Source organism: Myxocyprinus asiaticus, chromosome 21 (genome assembly GCF_019703515.2).
Source record: "Myxocyprinus asiaticus isolate MX2 ecotype Aquarium Trade chromosome 21, UBuf_Myxa_2, whole genome shotgun sequence".
Lineage (NCBI taxonomy): Eukaryota > Metazoa > Chordata > Actinopteri > Cypriniformes > Catostomidae > Myxocyprinus > Myxocyprinus asiaticus.
Window position 1 is genome coordinate 4,654,254 of NC_059364.1, and position 18,405 is coordinate 4,672,658.

Sequence of the window (18,405 nt, forward strand, 5' to 3'; positions counted from 1 at the left end):
CTTTAGTGAGGGAATGAACTACAATCCCATGAAGAAATGCGAATGACGTATTCAAATTAAAAACGATGTAACTATAAACTACCTATTTAAAGTTGTTGATTACAAGTATGGAAACAATATATTTTAATTGAATTGCAAAATATTAAGAAATATGCAAATGAGTGTAGGGAGATTGACTCGATTGCGTCATCCGCAGTGAGTCACGGGAGTGGACAGTCGCTGCAGAGCTCTTTTGCCGCACTTTGTTGGCTGCGGTTCTCTGATTTCGTAGATATTTCTCTTCAGGATTCATGGGTAGTTTAGCTCTTTATCAGGAATTCCGCTATTAAACACGATTTTCGAAGTTGAAATAACTCCAGGGGCGTAGATTCCGGGGGGGATGGTGGGGAGGTAACCCCCATCCAGTAGTTATACCATGAGCAGTGGAAACATATAAATGATTCACGCTGCAACCCCCAACGTTCAAGCCAAATCTACGCCCTTGAATAACACGGACTGATGGCTTATACCAACTGTTATGTTTTTATCTCTGAGAGCACGAGAGAGACAGGTCAGACATACAGTACCTCAGGCTCTTGATTGGACAGAAGGCTATTGAGGAAGACTTGTCCAAACATATTTCAAGCGTTAATGCTACACAGGTAAGCGAGTGTTTCTCAAACAGAACAATGAAGGGGTTTCACAGTACAGGTTTATAACAGTCAGAATACACAAGCAGAGCTTTGCTGAAAACTGACAGCCTATCATCATCTATCTTTCATCGGCGATGCGAAGCACTTGAGCAGGATCCCAAGTGTCAGGACGAAAAATTAAGTCTTTGTCAGGTGATGTGTGAGAAAATAGCAGCTTCAGTGACTCACACAGGATGTCTATGTTATCGATGTGTGAGACCTCATGGATGAAGACTCACACTGAGTCTAATGTGAATCATCCTTTTACATCAAATTTTCTTATAATTTTCTCATTTTGGATGCGTTTCTTGCACCTAAGTAAATACTGGTGTTATACACTGTATCTAAAACTGCACATGTGTAGTCGACTCATAACACAAATATGAACTTCTATGCAACAGCAAGATTTAAGGTTATGTATAAGGGAAAGTGTATGTAAAGGTTAACAGGTCAAAATGTCTTTATAATTAAGTAATATCCATGTAGTCCCTCAGTTAAAAGAATATTCCAGGTTCAATACAAGTTAAGTTGAATCGAGGGCACTTGTGGCATAATGTTGATTACCACAAAAAATGTATTTAGACTCGTCCCTTGTTTAATCAGGGTTCCAGTGAGGCACTTACAATGAAAGTGAATGGGGCCAATCCATGAACATTAAAATACTAACTGTTTAAAAAGTATGTGCACAAGATGTAAACAGTATGTGTGTTAACATGATTTTAGTGTGATAAAATCTTACAACTTCGTTGCCATGACTAGGCAACGGCATAAACCCTATAAGCGAATTTATCTCACTAAAATCATGTAAACACACATGTTTACGTCTTTTGGCTATCCTTTTGTAACAGTGTCTATTGAATGTTTATGGACTGTCCCCATTCACTTCCATTGTAAGTGCCTCACGGGAACCCAGATTTTAGATTTTTTTGTTTGTTGTTGAAACAGAGTTGTTGAAGATCATAAAATCTGCATTTACAATTCATTTGCACATTTTCATGACAGGACAACTGCCCATATTTAAAAAAAAATAGTAATAATAGACCTGAACACAACTCTAAATAGACCTTATTTAGAGTAGCATCATATGTAATTTTTGACAAATGAAAACAAAGGTGAAAGCGAGGGATAGACTTACAGTCTCTTCAATTGCATATGCGCTGTATATAAAGCTGTGTAAAGGTTCTAGATCACTTTTCATTTTCACAACTCTCAAGTTGTATTTCAATGTTTCATCAGCTGAACGACCAACAACAATTTAAACAACAGTACGACCTATTGAAGAGACTGCACTTCTATCTTTCACAGCCTCATTTTTGTTAAATGAAATATCATAATTCAGACAAAAGTCCATACTAAAGCTTAATGGACAGTAAGTACAGTAATACAAAAGTCTTCTGAGTTTTTGTTTGGTCAGTTTGTCAGCTGATCCAGCATGCTGTGGTCCTAGTTTAAGGGTTGGATGTAGTGAATGGTTTCACATTTAGCTCATCACTGAAATGACATTGCTGTCTGACTATGTTCTCACATATGAAAGACACCGTCACATTTTATCTCATACCACGAACGGAAATTCCAATTTAAAAAAATTAAAAAAAAAAAAAAAACAATTCAGTGTTGTCGATCAATGTTGCTTTATTCATGTCCACAAGAGGGCATCGTGCAAGACAAGGTACTGTAACACTAAAGTTTAGGGTTGTGTTTCCCCATGGTATGATGTGGCTTTAAAGGTTTTAATTAATTTTGAGTATAGTAAGAGTTGTGCATTTTTTCTGGCCAACATTGCAACTAGTGATCTGTTTTCATTGATTGAACAAAAATAATGAAATAGCTGTCTTAAATGTCAGTTGTTCAATATTTTCTGTTTAGAAGGGGGTATCGAGACAAATGTCCGAATTGTGTTAAATCCTGATTCACAAGTTCTCGATTGAATTCGATTACGATACGATTTGATTTTGATTATAATGTCCATTTTGCCAACATATAAAAGAAATTCTCAGTTAATGCTGTAAATTATACTGGGGGCCTTTTAACTTGGTACATTATGAAAATATAAAAAAAATAAAAAAGACAGTGCCCAAACTATGCTGTTCAATTACTTTTCATTTAACAGATATAATAATCAACACAACCAAAACTGTAAACTTTAAAGTAAACGTAAAAGATCGATCTTTGGATTTTAAGAATCAATATCGGGATTGCAATTAAATGGGAAATCTATATTTTACCCTGCCCTAGAACTGTTGTATAACAAGTATTGCAGCTTTCTTTAATGAGCAATTAAAGCTACTTGATCTGACCATTCAAATTGATTTTCAGGTTGAGTTATTCAGGTTGAGATAGTTACATTAAAGCAGTAGTTCATCCAAAAATGAAAATTCTCTCATCATTTACTCAACCTCATGTCATCTCAGATGTGTATGACTTTCTATCTTCTGTTATACACAAATGAAGATTTTTAGAAGAGTATTTCAGCTCTGTAGGTCCATTCAATGCAAGTGAATTGTGGCCAGAACTTTGAAGCTCCAAAAAGCACATAAAAGCAGCGTAAAAGTAATCAATATGACTCCAGTGGTTAAATCCATGTCTTCAGAAGTGATATGATAGGTGTGGGTGAGAAACAGATCAATATGTAAGTCATTGTTTCCTATAAATGCTCGTCCCTGCCCAGTTGGTGGCAATATGCACGAAGAATGTGAATTGCCAAAAACAAAAGAATAAGAATGTGAAAGTGGAGACTGAAAGTAAAAAAGGACTTAAATATTGCTCTGTTTCTCACCCACACCTGTCATATCACTTCTGAAGACATGGATTAAACCACTGGAGTCGCATGGATTACTTTCATGCTGCTTTTATGTGCTTTTTGGAGCTTCAAAGTTCCAGCCATCATTCTCTTGCATTGTATGGACCTACAGAGCTGAAATATTCCTCTAAAAATCTTCGTTTGTGTTCAGCAGAAGAAAGTAAGTCACACATCTGAGATGACATGAGGGTGAGTAAATGAGAGAATTTTCATCTTTGGGTGAACTGTCCCTTTAAAAAATATGTTTGTCTTGACTAAAACCAGTTAATTTACATGTTTACTTGAGGTAGAATCAAAGCCCTGCAGATTTTCAGTCAAACAGCAGTTGTGTGTTATTTCTTAAATGCTACTGTTGTGTAATTGCTCCATTAACCCTTGTGTGATTGTGGTCTGATTGTTTTGAAGCTGTTGGAGCTGTGCAGATCGGTGAAGGACGATGCATTGAAGGTGGTCGCTGACTTCAACGTCCCATCCTGTTGTATCCAGGCCCCCATCGCTGGGGTCGCCAACCCCAGGGCGGAATGGGCCTTCTACGACCAGCCACAGTTTCCCAGAAGCGGCCAGCCTCTGTCTAAGCTCTGAGCGAATATATGAACCCGGAGCAATGTGCGAGAGGACAACTCACTCTTTTACTAAGATTCAAAATCACTTTTGAGTGATTTCAGGTTGTTTGAAACAGCTTTGCGTTTTATTTAACAATGGTTGAGATAGAGACATTATAAGGGGATGAAAACTGAATAAATATTAATGGGAGAAATTGTAACGCTGTAGGAACAGAAGTCCCGTCTTTTGGTTTAAAAGAGCAAATTACATTTTAAAAAATGCTCTACCTATTTTGTTTACTCTAGAACACGCATTAGCTGGTCTAGCCTGAAAACAAAGTTTTTAGCGTGATTTGAGCTAAAAAAGCACAATTTATGATGCCACAGTTGTCTGATTTTATTTCTGATTTGAAATATATAATCGAAACATAATCTTCACAAACAGTTTCGGATATTTTCGGACTTCTCCCAAGTAGATGGGAGTTGCACCGTTATCAAAATGTCTGCCTTACAGGGACTGAACTCATAGTCAGTCAATGCAATAGTTCTTATTTCCCTAATGTTTTATGATCAGGTGTCCTCCTTTGTGCCAAAAAGAATTGTAATGTACTACGTTTTACTAGAACATGCTGCTAATGGCTAAGGCCATAAGAGGATGTCAAATAAGCATAACACTACTTTTCTTTACCTTTAAATGGACAATTGCAGTTACATGAAGGCACTTACAATGGAAGTGAATGGTGCCAGTCCATAAACATTACAATTAACGTGGTTTCAAAATTGTAGCCACACGATGTAAACATTATACATGCAGTCTAAAACTGTATCCAATATTACAACGTTGCATCCCTGGTAATCCTGTAATCAATTTTATCTGACTAAAATCATGTAAAACAGAGATTTTAACACACTGAAATCATGTTAACACCTCAAATGTTTACATCTTGTTGCTATACTTTTGAAACGATGTGTATATTAATGTTTATGGACTGGCCCCATTCACTTCCATTGGTGCCCTACTGTAACTGCATTTGTTTTTAAATAAACAAGGGACGAGCTGAAAATCTTTTCTGTGCTTATCAGTATTCTGCCACAAATGTTGTCGATTGAGCTTAACTTGAATTGAACCCAGAATATTCATTTAATACTGCTTCTTTGTGTGTATGAAGAAGGGAAATTCAGTTTTATGCACACTGTGTCTTTCTTATGGGTTTTAAAATGAAATGCTTAAATAATTTTAGCTGTATGGTGTCCAAATGGGAAAAAAGCGGAAACTTATTTGCATTGTATTGCATTTAAAGCACTGAACATCAGTTGCAAAATAAATGTAATTATGTAATTTCTTACGATCTCATCGCTTTTTCACAACAAAGCGGTTGCTTTTAAAATGCAGTGGCTGTTTGTGACTTAGATTTTAAGGTGAGTAATGCCAAAAGGGAATTGTTTTGAATGTATTGTGCCAACAGAGCCAGAAAGAGTTGAAATGTCCATCATCACACATATGCACAGTTGTTAAATAATTTATGCGTAATTTGTACCTACAGTATATTGAGTAATAGTACACATTTGGGTTTGGCACTAAAAGTTTAATGCTACTCTCATACAGGGGGCGCCTGGGTAGCTCAGCGAGTATTGACGCTGACTACCAGCCCTGGAGTCACGAGTTCAAATCCAGGGCGTGCTGAGTGACTCCAGCCAGGTCTCCTAAGCAGCCAAATTGGGCCGGTTGCTAGGGAGGGTAGAGTCACATGGGGTAACCTCCTCGTGGTCGCTATAATGTGGTTCTCGCTCTCGGTGGGGCGCGTGGTGAGTTGTGCGTGGATGCCGCGGAGAATAGCGTGAAGCCTCCACACGCACTACGTCTCCACGGTAACGTGCTCAACAAGCCACGTGATAAGATGCGCGGATTGACGGTCTCAGACGCGGAGGCAACTGAGATTCGTCCTCCGCCACCCGGATTGAGTCACTACGCCACCACGAGGACTTAAAGCGCATTGGGAATTGGGCATTCCAAATTGGGGAGAAAAAAAAAATAAAAATAAAAAAAAACATTTACTCATACTGTATGTGTAGTTTGGACAAATCTTACAATAATTTGATATATTAATTTTACTTATTTTAATGTTTGCATGACTTTGATTTTAACTGTATTAATACAATTGTTCAAGTGTTTTGCAGTATTTAAGGTCCTCTCTCTGTTGCTAATGTAATTGCATTTACTGTAGTTAACCTTGTATACTTCAAACAAGCCAGACTTTGTGGTTTGCAACAGTATAGTTTGTTTACATCAATCTAATGAACGTATTTTATGGTTTTTAATTATAAGCTCAGAGAAAACATTACTGTCTAGTGTGAGCAATGCATCTGTTTATTGAATTATCACTACTTATTATAGTTCTAATGTAAAGCCAACTTAATGTGTGCCCAAAATGAATGTGATCTAATGTAATTTGTAAGGTAAAGTTTTATGAAGATTAAATTACAACACTGATACTTTGGAGTTAGTTGAACTGTTTGGCTCTTTCTATAGTTAATCGTAAAAGCTGGATCTGCATCTTTTGTTTAATGTTACATTTAGAAACTGACCAACATGTGGATTGTTTAGAATGTTAATAAAATTTAGAATTGCACAGTTACCGCAGAGCACTTGTGATGTCACTTCTAACTCAGACATTATTTGACTAGACTGTACATGAAATATACCACAGACGTATGTTCTGCAATTATTGCGCAAAAGAAAAATAGTGTGATGTTTAACCTTTGTGTACATGTGGAGCGTGACTGTGACTGGTTTGAGAAGATCCCAGCCCGGTGGGCGGAGGGGCAACTGATAGGCCACGCCCCATTGTGGGCGTAGTTTCTGCAGCTGCTTCTCTCCGTATTCGCTTCAGTAAATAGACTTTAGAACAACTTGCTCTCTCTGCGGTGCGGTCGCAGGGGAGTGAGCCTCGGCGAGGAAGTACACTTAAAAACCAACCGAGACAAAAGAGACACTCCAAAAACAATCCTGTGGACGTTTCTCAAACAGGATCTTCCTATGTGACAGCTGCTCCAAAGGAAATAAATTCGTCGAGATTTTAAAGGCATTGATTGTCTGAAACTGGAATAGTTTTTTTATTATATTATTATTTACAACAAAGCTTTTTTTTTAGTGTTTTTCTGTTGGATACTTCTATTTCCCCTTCTTTGTTTTTTATCGCTATTATGATGCGTTAAAGCCTCATTGGATATGTCGGACACGTCCAGGTGAGTTTATTCGGGAGTATCGTGCATTATACCGGCTTTCTCTAAGTCTGTGACAACTTTAAAAAGTTTTTATACACCTTTTGTTTGTTATAAATTAAACAGCTCCATCTCTAAATTACAGCGTTGTCTCTCATAGAGGATTATACACGCGATTGTCGCACGAGACTTATTTGGATGTACGATCGCTGTGATTTAAAACACAAGAAAGGCATTTAGTTATACATGTGTTTGTTTATTTGTTTCTTTTTTCAAATTCACCTTGCGTTGTAGTCAGCGTTGGTGTTTAATTCTAGCGAAGGGTTGCGCGCAAAGACAAAGTTGCGCGCGAGGAAGAAAACCTATAACGCGCGTTTTGTCTATGAACGGCTTCGCGTTGCGTCGCGTCCAGCCAAACAATGCGGCAAAGACAACAAAAGTTGAAATCGCCTCTGTGGCCTAAACGCGGTGACATTTTAACAGACTGGACCACTTTACCGTGTTTTGAGACGGATAAATGCAGGCACCTGTTTGCTTTGTTTTCCGTTACCCACTGCGATGGATTAGTCAAAATAGAGAATTACAATGAAACCCGCGGTTGTTGTTGAAGTTCTGTAGGTGTAGCCAACAACAGGCGATATCTGTAAGACGAGTCAGAGCGCGAGTTGTATTTATTCGCGTTTGAAAAGTTCGCAACAAAAAATCGCCGATACGATGCGATTTTTTTTTTCAATCATCGATGGCTGCCGGTTTGTTACACTAACACTCGCATAACTTTGCTCTATTGTCTTGCTGTCTGTTTGCCTTAACACTTGATGGCGTAAACGCGCTCCTATTAATAGGAAACTTTGTTTTGGTGCGAATTATTGTGTTTTGCCGCCGCTCTCGCGGTCAGACGAAATCGCGACAAACTCGATTGTTACAGTAATGACTGTACGTATTGAGAACTGACTTTACGCCTTGATGTCAAATATAATCAAAGGACACAAGAAAAGCGAGAAGAAGAAAAAGTAAAAAATAAAATAAAATAAAAAAAAATCGCGATCTAGTTAAGTGCGTGTTTATATTTCGCGCGCTCCTACAGTGTTGCGTATTGACCGTATTTAGTTGGCTGACAAGTAGGTCACATTACCCGATATCACGACGGACATTTGTTTGTTCTACTTCAATTGTGGGTTGTATTCAACATTTTGCGTTTTATTTATATATGTGTCGCTGTCTTTTGTCATCGTTGCGTCGCGGTTTGCATTTACATGACTGTCAGAGTTTAAAGTTGGTCAGAGAGCTCTGCATGGGATATGTTTTCATTTTAAACAAACGACCGTAATAACACGATGGCACAAATGTGAACGCGTGCATTTCGACCTCGACGCTGCACTGGGCACGATCTTTTCGCGAATTGAAGTTTTATTGCACAACTGTCGATTTAAATCCAGTGTTTTCCTCTAAGGAAGAAAAAGGAAGTTGAAGTGGAGCTCGACTGTGACGCACTTCGCCGGGTCACTACTCGTAGTCCCTTTTTGATTAAAAAAAAAAAGCACACAATTCCACTTCGAAACGGTTGAAAAAGACAGTAATGAGTGTTTCATTTGTTCCGCAGAGAGCAAACGCTGGCTAATGGCCCGGCCTCTATAGAGGAGACGCGGGGAAGCGGAGAGAACACCGGCGGCAGAGCGGTCTTGCGCCCCGAGCAGTTTGCCTTCCCTCAGCCGAGCGATGGGGACCCGTTAAGGGGAGGGATTTCCACGTCGAGTAGTCCTCATGGTTACCAGTCGAGCTCACCGCAGTCCCGAACCTTCTCCAGGTCCTCTAGTGGCTATTTTTCCGTCGACAGCGATTCTGTGCCAAGTTCCCCTCTAATGCCCAATATTTCCGAAGCGCAAGACGGCCAAAATGATGGTAAGAGCCCCCCCTGGAGAACAGATTGGCACGATTTTATGGTGTGCAAGCGACGTGTTCTTCCTGTGGATTATACTCTGTTGCAAAAAATAAATAAATATATGATTTAAAGATTTGCAACTTTCCCGCCCCTATGTGCCTGAGCTCTGAGATCAGCTATGCGTCCTGTAACCTATTTCACATCGTAAAAACATTGCATGACCCATGCATCATTTAACACGACCGTTAATAGTTATAATAGAGTGCAATAAAATAATACTTTTATTATGTGCATCAATTGCAACTCAGTTTTTATGCATGTTAGTGGACACTTGGCCACTCTTAAGATTGTGTCATTAAAGACATATAGCATATGCACACTTTTAAAAATAAATACATGATAAAACAGTATTGTTAATAATGAAGGTCGTCAAAGGTTAGTGAAACATGTCCATAGTTGATGTGCCAGCCTACTGTACACCTCAGAGAACTTGAGGACAACTGATAATCACCTTGACACCAGTTATCTAGTTAAAAGTAATGCAAAAATGGATCAGAAAAGTGAAATTAGTTCTAAAAAAAAAAAAAAAAAAAAAAACCTCTAGCATGATTTAGACATTTTGTATTTAATGCAGTGACATTCAGTCATTTTTAAGTGTGGCTTATAGATGCATTCCGGGTTCAATATAAGTTAAGCTTAATCAACAGCATTTGTGACATAATGATAACCACAAAAATAATTTCAACTCGTCCCTCGTTTTCTTTTCAAAAAGGCAAAAATCTTGAGTTACAGTGAGACTCTTACAATGGAAGTGAATGGGGCCAATCTGTAAATGTTAAAATACTCACTGTTGCAAGACGTTAACAATATGTGTGTTAACATGATTTTAGTGTGATAAAAATGGCTAACTAGGTACTTATTTTACCATTTAGTTGCCTTGAAAACGCAATGCAGTAAACCCTAAAATGACCGATTTAACAACTTTATAGCTCAGAAGTTTGAACACAAGAATTAATAAAATTATGTGCTTCATTTTTGCCTTCAAACCCTCCAAAAATTGGCCCCATTCACTTCCAATGTAAGTACCTCACTGTAACCTTGATTTTTGTCTTTTTTTTAAAGAAAAAGAGGGACGAGTCCATTTATTTTTCATGGTAATCAACATTTAGCCACAAATGCTGTCGATTGCACTTAACTTGTACTGAGCCCGGAATATTCCTTTACATATCCAAATACTTTTTGGGGGCCTCTGTAAGTGCTTTGGCTATACTTTGCCCTCAGTTTTGTACATTAGCACAGTGACAAGTGTTTTGAAGCTTGGCAGTGCACTTGTCCTGGCTGACTAAAATAAATCTTTTCCAGAAAGCATGGTATTCTCATTTGGAAGCAGCACATATCTGATTTTTATGCTGCTTAAAGACAAGTCAACTCATTTGTCTTGGTGACAGCTACTCTTAAAGGAACATCCCGCATTTTCTTTGCCAATATCAAACTGTTTACTGCGTTACAAGTGCATGTTATTGCAGTTAGTGCACATGAGATCTGAAGTCTATACGGAGCATGTGTTTGTTTGGTCACTTTGGTTTGCATGTGTTTTGTGAGAAGTCTGTTTGGTTGGATTGGTCCATTCACCACATATTGCAAACCCAGTGCACCCGAAAGACACATGACCACAGCGTGTGACCCATCTCATCATTATGCCTCTGATGGATTAGGCTGATTTGCTTGTTGTCTCCTTGTTTACCTATGCTGTCGTCAAGGCCTCGCAAGAGGTAGCTTTAGTGCACGCAGTCAAAATAGACTAGCCCGTCTTTTGTGAAGGCTAGACACGAGATCCATCCATCTCTGTTTTCCCTATTGAGAGGCAGGAGATATGAGATGGTGATAATTGTCTTCCTGTAGCGCCTCACAATCGCGCCGTCTCCAGAAAGCCACTCTTAAATGGCGAAGAGAAACAACAATAAGTTATCAGGGCTTTCATCTGTAGCTCGCTCGACTGGAGAGTTCCTCCACCAGTGGCCTCTTGTTTATACCTTTAGCTGCTGCATTGTGTTGGCACGAAGTCTTAAATTTATGCTTATGAACTTTGAACACTTATTCTTGCACAACAGTTTGCTACTATCTGGTCAGGTACACTGTTAAAGGGATAGTTCACCCAAAAATGATAATTCTGTCATCATTTACTCACCCTCATGGAGGTCCAAATCCATATGAATGTCTTTCTTATGTGGAACACAAAAGGAAATATTTTAATGAAAATACCCTGTGTCTTTGCAATATAATGGCTGTTGATAGTGACTCACTTTAATGCTTAAAAAGGAAGCAAAAGTATCATAAAAGTAGTCCGTGCGACTTGTGCATTGTATTCCAAGTCTTTAGAAGGCATATGATATTGTTTTGTTGAGAAACAACCCGGAAAAACGTGAGAACTTGCAGCGTTTTTAGCCTGAATACGCAAAGCACGGTAAACAAGCTTTAAACAATAGTCTCAAGACAACTCGTATTAATTTATATGAGATGGCAAATTCATAAGATATCGTACAAAAAGGTACGGCATTTATTCCCATAGAGACCAACCAATCAACAAACAGAATTTCAAATCGATACCCACTTTAAATTAGGTGTCTTTAACTACTATGTACTTAAGCGTTTGCTACAATGTACTTATTATGTACATATGTTGTTGCATTGTACTTGCATTTAATGTATCTGCATTTAATTACATCTGTAGTTACACAGTTAACCTCAACCCCTAACCCTAAACCTACCCGTACCTCAACCTCAGTAGCAGCAAATGTGAATCTTGTAAGAATTTTGCAGAACAACATGTAGTTACACAATAAATACATTGTATTCTATGTATTTCAATGTTAGTACATGGTAGTTAAAGACACCTAATATAATGTGGGACCCTTTATTTAAGAAAGGAAACGTCTGTGGACATATTTCAATACTTATTCCAAATTTATTTATGCAATACAATTGACTGATGTATGTCAGTCTTCCATCGTCTCGTTCTTAACGAATTTTCAATGTTTTCTTTCTTCCGTGGTACACTAGTAAAGTTATTTTATTATTAAAATCAAGGTTAGGATTAGCTTTGGGGTTTGGGTTAGGGAATAAACTTAGGAAAAATCATAATAACATCATTCATTGGTTCGTTTATTTTTTTCTATAAGAGTCGCATGTTAACTTGAGCCAATGTGATTTCTTACAATTTCGCCATCTCGTACTAATTATTACGAGTTGTCATGAGTGGACTGGCTTTAAAACATCTTTTGTGTTCTGTAATACGGGTTTGGAATGACATGAGGGTGAGTAAATGATGACAGAATTTCAAGTTTTGGTTGAACTATTCCTATAACCCATTAACTATATTACGAAAGAAATATTAGTGACTGGAGAAACTTATGGCGCAGAGAGACAATATCAAAATTTGAGTCAAGACACGTACCGGTGTTTCTTTTGAAAAAAGCTGTCCGTGTCCATAAGAGTGTGGTGTCACTACCACTAGTATTTCAGTTTGGTTCTGTACACTCTATGCAGTCACTTCTGTAAATATCTAAACTATTTAGCCGGTTTGAGTCAGATATATTATTCAAAAGATGCAGCGATAAACAAAACCAGGACAGAATACAAGTTCATCTGACAACTGCCAAATTGATTTAGATCAACCAAAAATTGCCCTTGTTTGAAACTTTTGTTTGTGATTTTAATCACTGAATCTGGGTAGTTAAGTCACAAGAGAGCCCAGGTGAAAGTGTTGACTAAAACATAAAGTGATATTTACAATATTGTCTGGCTTAAACCAAACGGATCTAGCGGAGTTGTGAAAGGAAATGAGTATCCATGGTACTATGATCGCACATGAGAAATAATAGTAAAACAGTGTCTCACTTGAGTCATAGCGGGAGATCAATATGAGTTCAGACAGAATTTGGGTGATATTAGCGGTGTTTAGTAACCTCAGTCTTTCACCTACTGTTGCACCACGGACAAAGAGTGTCATTTTAGCACTGTTGACAAATGTTTTCACATGCTAATGGCCATGGAAAAACCAAACCAAAGGTTTACAGAGGTGGTTGTTTGCATCACTGAAATAACGCAGAGACTGTTCAGTTAAGTAATAGCAAAGAGAAATTCCATGAGTGATTTAAAAGCGTGTCATTTTGTTTCTAATCACAGCTTGCACTAAATACATGCTTGTAGTAGTTAATACTAAAGCCACATCCATACTAATGTTTCCTAATGTCATAGTTATCCATAGTATGCAGTAATGGAGATTGGTTTTGGTGGAGGAAAACACCATTTCAGTGTGGATGAAAGTCGTTTTCAAACGAAAACATTTTAGTGTGGATGTGGCCTAAGCATGGGCGACTAAGTCAATATAAAATAAAAGTTACCCCGTTTACCTTCTTAATGCACATTACTGTCCGTATTGTGCATTATTCATGTATGCACACTAGTCAAAATAAAATAAAAACATTCCTTTGTAATCTTTTATCAAAATGTAATAACTTGTTTCGCCTCTGAAACAACTTTTCGTTTTTGAAACGACTTTCCAATATTCAGGTCATTGTTTTAAATCAAAAGGACCTTTCATTACTATTGTACTAGTTTTGGAATCACTCTTGCTTTAAAATGTGTTTATTGTGTTTATTATTATTGTGTTATCAACCAGAATGTTTACGGATATTGTGATATACTTTTTATGCTTACATTGCCCACTCTTAGCTATTGTCTTAGCCTCTCATATCAGAGTTTTTATCAGGTGTTGCAGAGTCGAGCATGCTTATATGAGAGCAATTTCATGAGTCTCTGCAGATCGGGGCTTTATAGTTGACCCATCATTTACTCACCTTTATGCCGTCTCAAACTCGTATGACTTTCTTTCTCTTGCAGAACATAAACGAAGGCATTTTAATGGAGATGTGTTTCTGTCCATACAATGTAAGTCAGTGGGGTCCAAAACTTTCAAGCTCTGAAAAAGAAATAAAGGCAGCATGAAAGTAATCCATAAGACTAAACGATTAATGATAATACGATTTAACCACTCGAGTCGCATGGATAACTCTTATGCTGCCTTTGTCTTTTTTTGACTTGCATTGTATGGACAGAAACGCATCACATTTCCATTAAAATATCCTCGTATGTGTTCCGCAGAAGAAAGTCATACGAGTTTGATATGGCATAATGGTGAGGCAATTACAGAGTTGTAATTTTTGGTTGAACTATCAGCTATTGTAGTGTAGTGAGTGTCCTAAACTTGCGTTTTCTTTCACAGAAGTATGGTTTGCCAACCCTAGCCACCAGCAAGCGCAGATGGCAGCACCTGTTGGAGCCATGCGACCGGAGGAAGTGTTTGTCGCTCGGGAGCTGCGGCGCATTGGAGATGAGTTCAACCGCCTGTACTTTCAGGGAGTGAGTACCAGTCAGGTGATTGCGTGCATATGTGTGAGTGTGCTGGTGACACCGAAGGATCAAGCGCAGGAGATCTACTGTGATGATGAAATATTTCACTCTGTAGAGCAACAGCTGTCTTTGTCTGTCTAGGGGAATTGGGTTGAATTTGCCTTTGAAAGCCGCCTCTCATATCAGAGTTTTTATCAGGTGTTGCAGAGTCGAGCGTGCTTATATGAGAGCGATTTCATGAGTCTCTGCAGATCGGAGCTTTAATGAAGGAAGTGTTTACCACAGTAAAGGGAGCTTTATTTTCATATCTTGTATTTCTAAATGTTGCATCACTCCAGTGCCAGTTAAGAAATCAAGGTTCTTCATAAGGGATCAGGGTTCATACTGTGTTCAGATTTCAAAGACCTCATGTTTAAACCTTTTCAGGGCTTGTCCAGTTGTGGAAGTCCCAATCTGTTCAAATTTTTACTTGACCTACCAGCATTTTCACTGGCCCTCAACGCAAAAAATTATACATTTTATTTTTTTAACAACAGATTTTTGTGAGTGTAAGAAACAATACAGGTATATTTATAATTTTCAAACCATTCTAACTGGTCCCTCCAAGACTATAACAAATAGTTCTCACAGTTTCGACAAAACCCACCTATGTTTCCCAGCTAGATAATGCTACCTTGGTGACTTCTTTACATCAGCAAAATTCAACAGAGCAAGAATGTTCAAAACATCACTGAGAGCATAACGGCATAAAAACACATGTACACCGATCAGCCACAACATTAAAACCACCTGCCTAATATCACGTAGGTCCTCCTCGTGCCACCAAAACAGCGCCAACCCGCATCTCAGAATAGCATTCTGAGATGTTATTCATCTCACCACAATTGTACAGAGCGGTTATCTGAGTTACCATAGACTATGTCAGTTTGAACCAATCTGGCCATTCTCTGTTGACCTCTCTCATCAACAAGACATTTCCGTCCACAGAACTGCTGCTCACTGGATGTTTTTTGTTTTTGGCACCATTCTGAGTAAATTCTAGAGACTGTTGTATGTGAAAATCGCAGGAGATCAGCAGTTACAGAAATACTCAAACCAGCCCATCTGACACCAACAATCATGCCACTGCTCCAAATCACTGAGATCATATTTTTTCCCCATTCTGATGGTTGATGTGAACATTAACTGAAGCTCCTGACCCGTATCTGCATGATTTTATGCACTGCACTGCTGCCACACGATTGGCTGATTAGATAATCGCATGGATGACTGTTGGTGCCAGATGGGCTGGTTTGAGTATTTCTGTAACTGCTGATCTCCTGGGATTTTAATACACAACAGTCTCTAGAATTTACTCAGAATGGTGCCAAAAACAAAAAACATCCAGTGAGTGGCAGTTCTGTAGATGGAAATGTCTTGTTGATGAGAGATGTCAACAGAGAATGGTCCAGATTGGTTTGAACTGACAAAGTCTACGGTAACTCGGATAACTGCTCTGTACAATTGTGGCGAGAAGAATATCATGTCAGAATGCTATTCTGAGATGCGGGTGTGGCACGAGGGGGGACCTACACAATATTAGGCAGGTGGTTTTAATGTTGTGGTGGATCGGTGTACATTACGCTAATCCTAACCCAATGAATATAAGATTGTTGGAACATATGAGGGTGTTTCTTCAACTTCGGGCAGTTTTAGCACTGTGGTCTCAAATTCAGTGTTGCGTTTAACACAGTTCTGTGCTGGAAATGATGCTGATACAAATTACATTTGTAACTTTTTTAAAATAAAAGAATAATTTCATAGCTAACATTTTTTGTATCCTAAATACTATATTATTCTTATTTTATTTTTTGCATAATTTGGCAAAATTACACCTTAATTAGAAATGATGCTCTATAAAAATCGACTTAGTTAACAAGTACACTAACTTTTGAAAAAAACGTAATTACGGGCAAAATGGTTTGGCGTGGTGGAAATGACGCCACAACTGTGAGACAGTTTTCACCATTTTGATATGTTATTGTGTGAAAATGCTTTATTTCACTCTTTGTTTAGATTATCATTGTTTTGAATATGTAATAACGTGAATTTTTATAATGTATTTTCATTGTTTAATATTGAAAGTCTCCATCTGGAGGCCTGGTAAAATAATTTCCAATTCAGTTTTAATGTGACCATATAACAAAAAGAAAACATGTTGAAAACCCCTGGGACATGAAATTACACGAATTTGACACCCATGAACGCAAGTACTAGCCTGATGGGGCAAGAGATGTTTTGTCAACAGGCCGATATATTTCCTATGTATAGTAAAGATACAGTAAATGCCAGTGTGTAATGAAGATATGATCTGTGTAGATATGACATAAACAGTGTACAATATAACCTACGGTCTTTATGACTCATGTTACCATGTTTATCAGTTGCGTCTATGTATTTATATAGTAGCCGTACATGCACAGTATGTCCACCTTTGATTATCTATATGCACATACAAACATGTTTTCTTTGAATGTTCCAGCTATTTGGTGACACAATGCGCTCTGATAAGATTATGTTACTGTATTGGTGAAATCAAAGGTAATTAATACCTCGTTTAAAAATCATTAAGGATCATTGCCTTTCACCTCTTTGACTCCAATACAGAGTTGAGCTTCCTGTTTGAGCAGCCATCCAGTTGGACGAGATTCTCTCTGGTAGTTTTTGTGTTTATCTTCGTGTCAGAGGTCTGTTTCAACTTTTTTCACCCTCATGTCATTCTAAATCGATTTAGCTTTTCTTTTTATCTCACGCGAAACACAAAAGGAGATGTGAGGCAGTATGTTAGGCTCGGTCAACATTTACTTTCATTGAATAGAAAAAAAGATGCAATTAAAGTGAATGCTAACGTTCTGCCTAAAATCATCTTTTATGTTTCTCAGAAGAAGGAAATCATATTTTGGAACAACACTGTTGTTTTAAGCGCACTAATTGGTTTGTTATATATTTCGAAACTGGCAGTTAGAAACCTCTTTGTGGATATTAAGTTTGTACGGCATAATATTTTCTTATAGTGGTTCTCAGTGTCGGAGTGGAAACAGACATGGTTTTGATTGAGGCTGTCTCTGTGTGCTAAGTATGCAAATAATCTCTTATCTAACCTGACTATCATTGTTTGATTTTATTGCTGTGTACAATTACCTTTTAAGTGAACAAGGCCTGAAAACCTCTTGAACGATATACTGCCTGCAGGCAATGGTCCAGACGGTCTCGTAAACACCTCAACAGCACAAGGTTTATTAGGGTGTTTTTGCCTTAACAAGCATCACTATTACTATTCCTCATATTTAAGGTTAGGGATTTGAACAAACTCTTAATCCTAAGTATTAAACTTTGGTGCATAACTCATCCTAAATGAGACTTTTGACTTTTAAATTGAATGAGGGAATCAAACCATATCTAGAGACTACAATTTTGCTATTTTTTTCTATCTTTGTTGCTACACTTTGTTTGTTACTCAATAGATTGTCAAGCAGTGACTAATGCTTCGCTCAACCTGTCACACAAACAAAAGACAAACTTTTTGTTTGTCAAGGTTGTGTGGCGTATTTAACCAATTTTCCTTCTTTGTCAATTGTTAGCACTCAATAATATAGTTGTTTTTTTATTTTTTTTATTCAAAGTAGAATAATATCCTTTCAGAACAACAATACACTTAAAAGCAGAACACGTATAGCAGTAAAGGTTTCCTGTTCTGGCATTATTAATGTTCTGTATCACATGCATGTTGTCATGGAATGCTGAATGGCTCACTGATTATTCAGTGATTCATCATTGCGGGATGTGTCGTGTTTGCCTGGTTTGTTCGCTTGTGGTCAGGCCCAAAGGGGACATTTATGA

The 18,405-nt window shown here is 37.9% G+C and overlaps 2 protein-coding genes across 3 annotated transcripts in view; both read left to right on the forward strand.

The window, feature by feature from the left end:
- Positions 1 to 6,506, forward strand: part of LOC127411941 (acyl-coenzyme A oxidase-like protein) — a 70,130-nt gene extending 63,624 nt beyond the window's left edge. The window contains exon 18 of the mRNA XM_051647877.1: positions 3,877 to 6,506. Coding sequence (XP_051503837.1) covers positions 3,877 to 4,053 — 177 coding nt within the window. The 3' untranslated portion in view covers positions 4,054 to 6,506. The remainder of the gene's footprint in view (positions 1 to 3,876) is intronic.
- Positions 6,507 to 6,644: 138 nt separating this feature from the next.
- Positions 6,645 to 18,405, forward strand: part of bcl2l11 (BCL2 like 11) — a 28,165-nt gene continuing 16,404 nt past the window's right edge. Inside the window, exons 1-3 of one of the 2 annotated variants that reach the window (XM_051648000.1) lie at positions 6,645 to 7,259; positions 8,836 to 9,134; positions 14,399 to 14,550. In XM_051648000.1, the coding sequence (XP_051503960.1) occupies positions 7,243 to 7,259; positions 8,836 to 9,134; positions 14,399 to 14,550 (468 nt within the window). In that variant the 5' untranslated portion in view covers positions 6,645 to 7,242. The remainder of the gene's footprint in view (positions 7,260 to 8,835; positions 9,135 to 14,398; positions 14,551 to 18,405) is intronic. The other variant, XM_051648001.1, reaches the window with a different exon arrangement.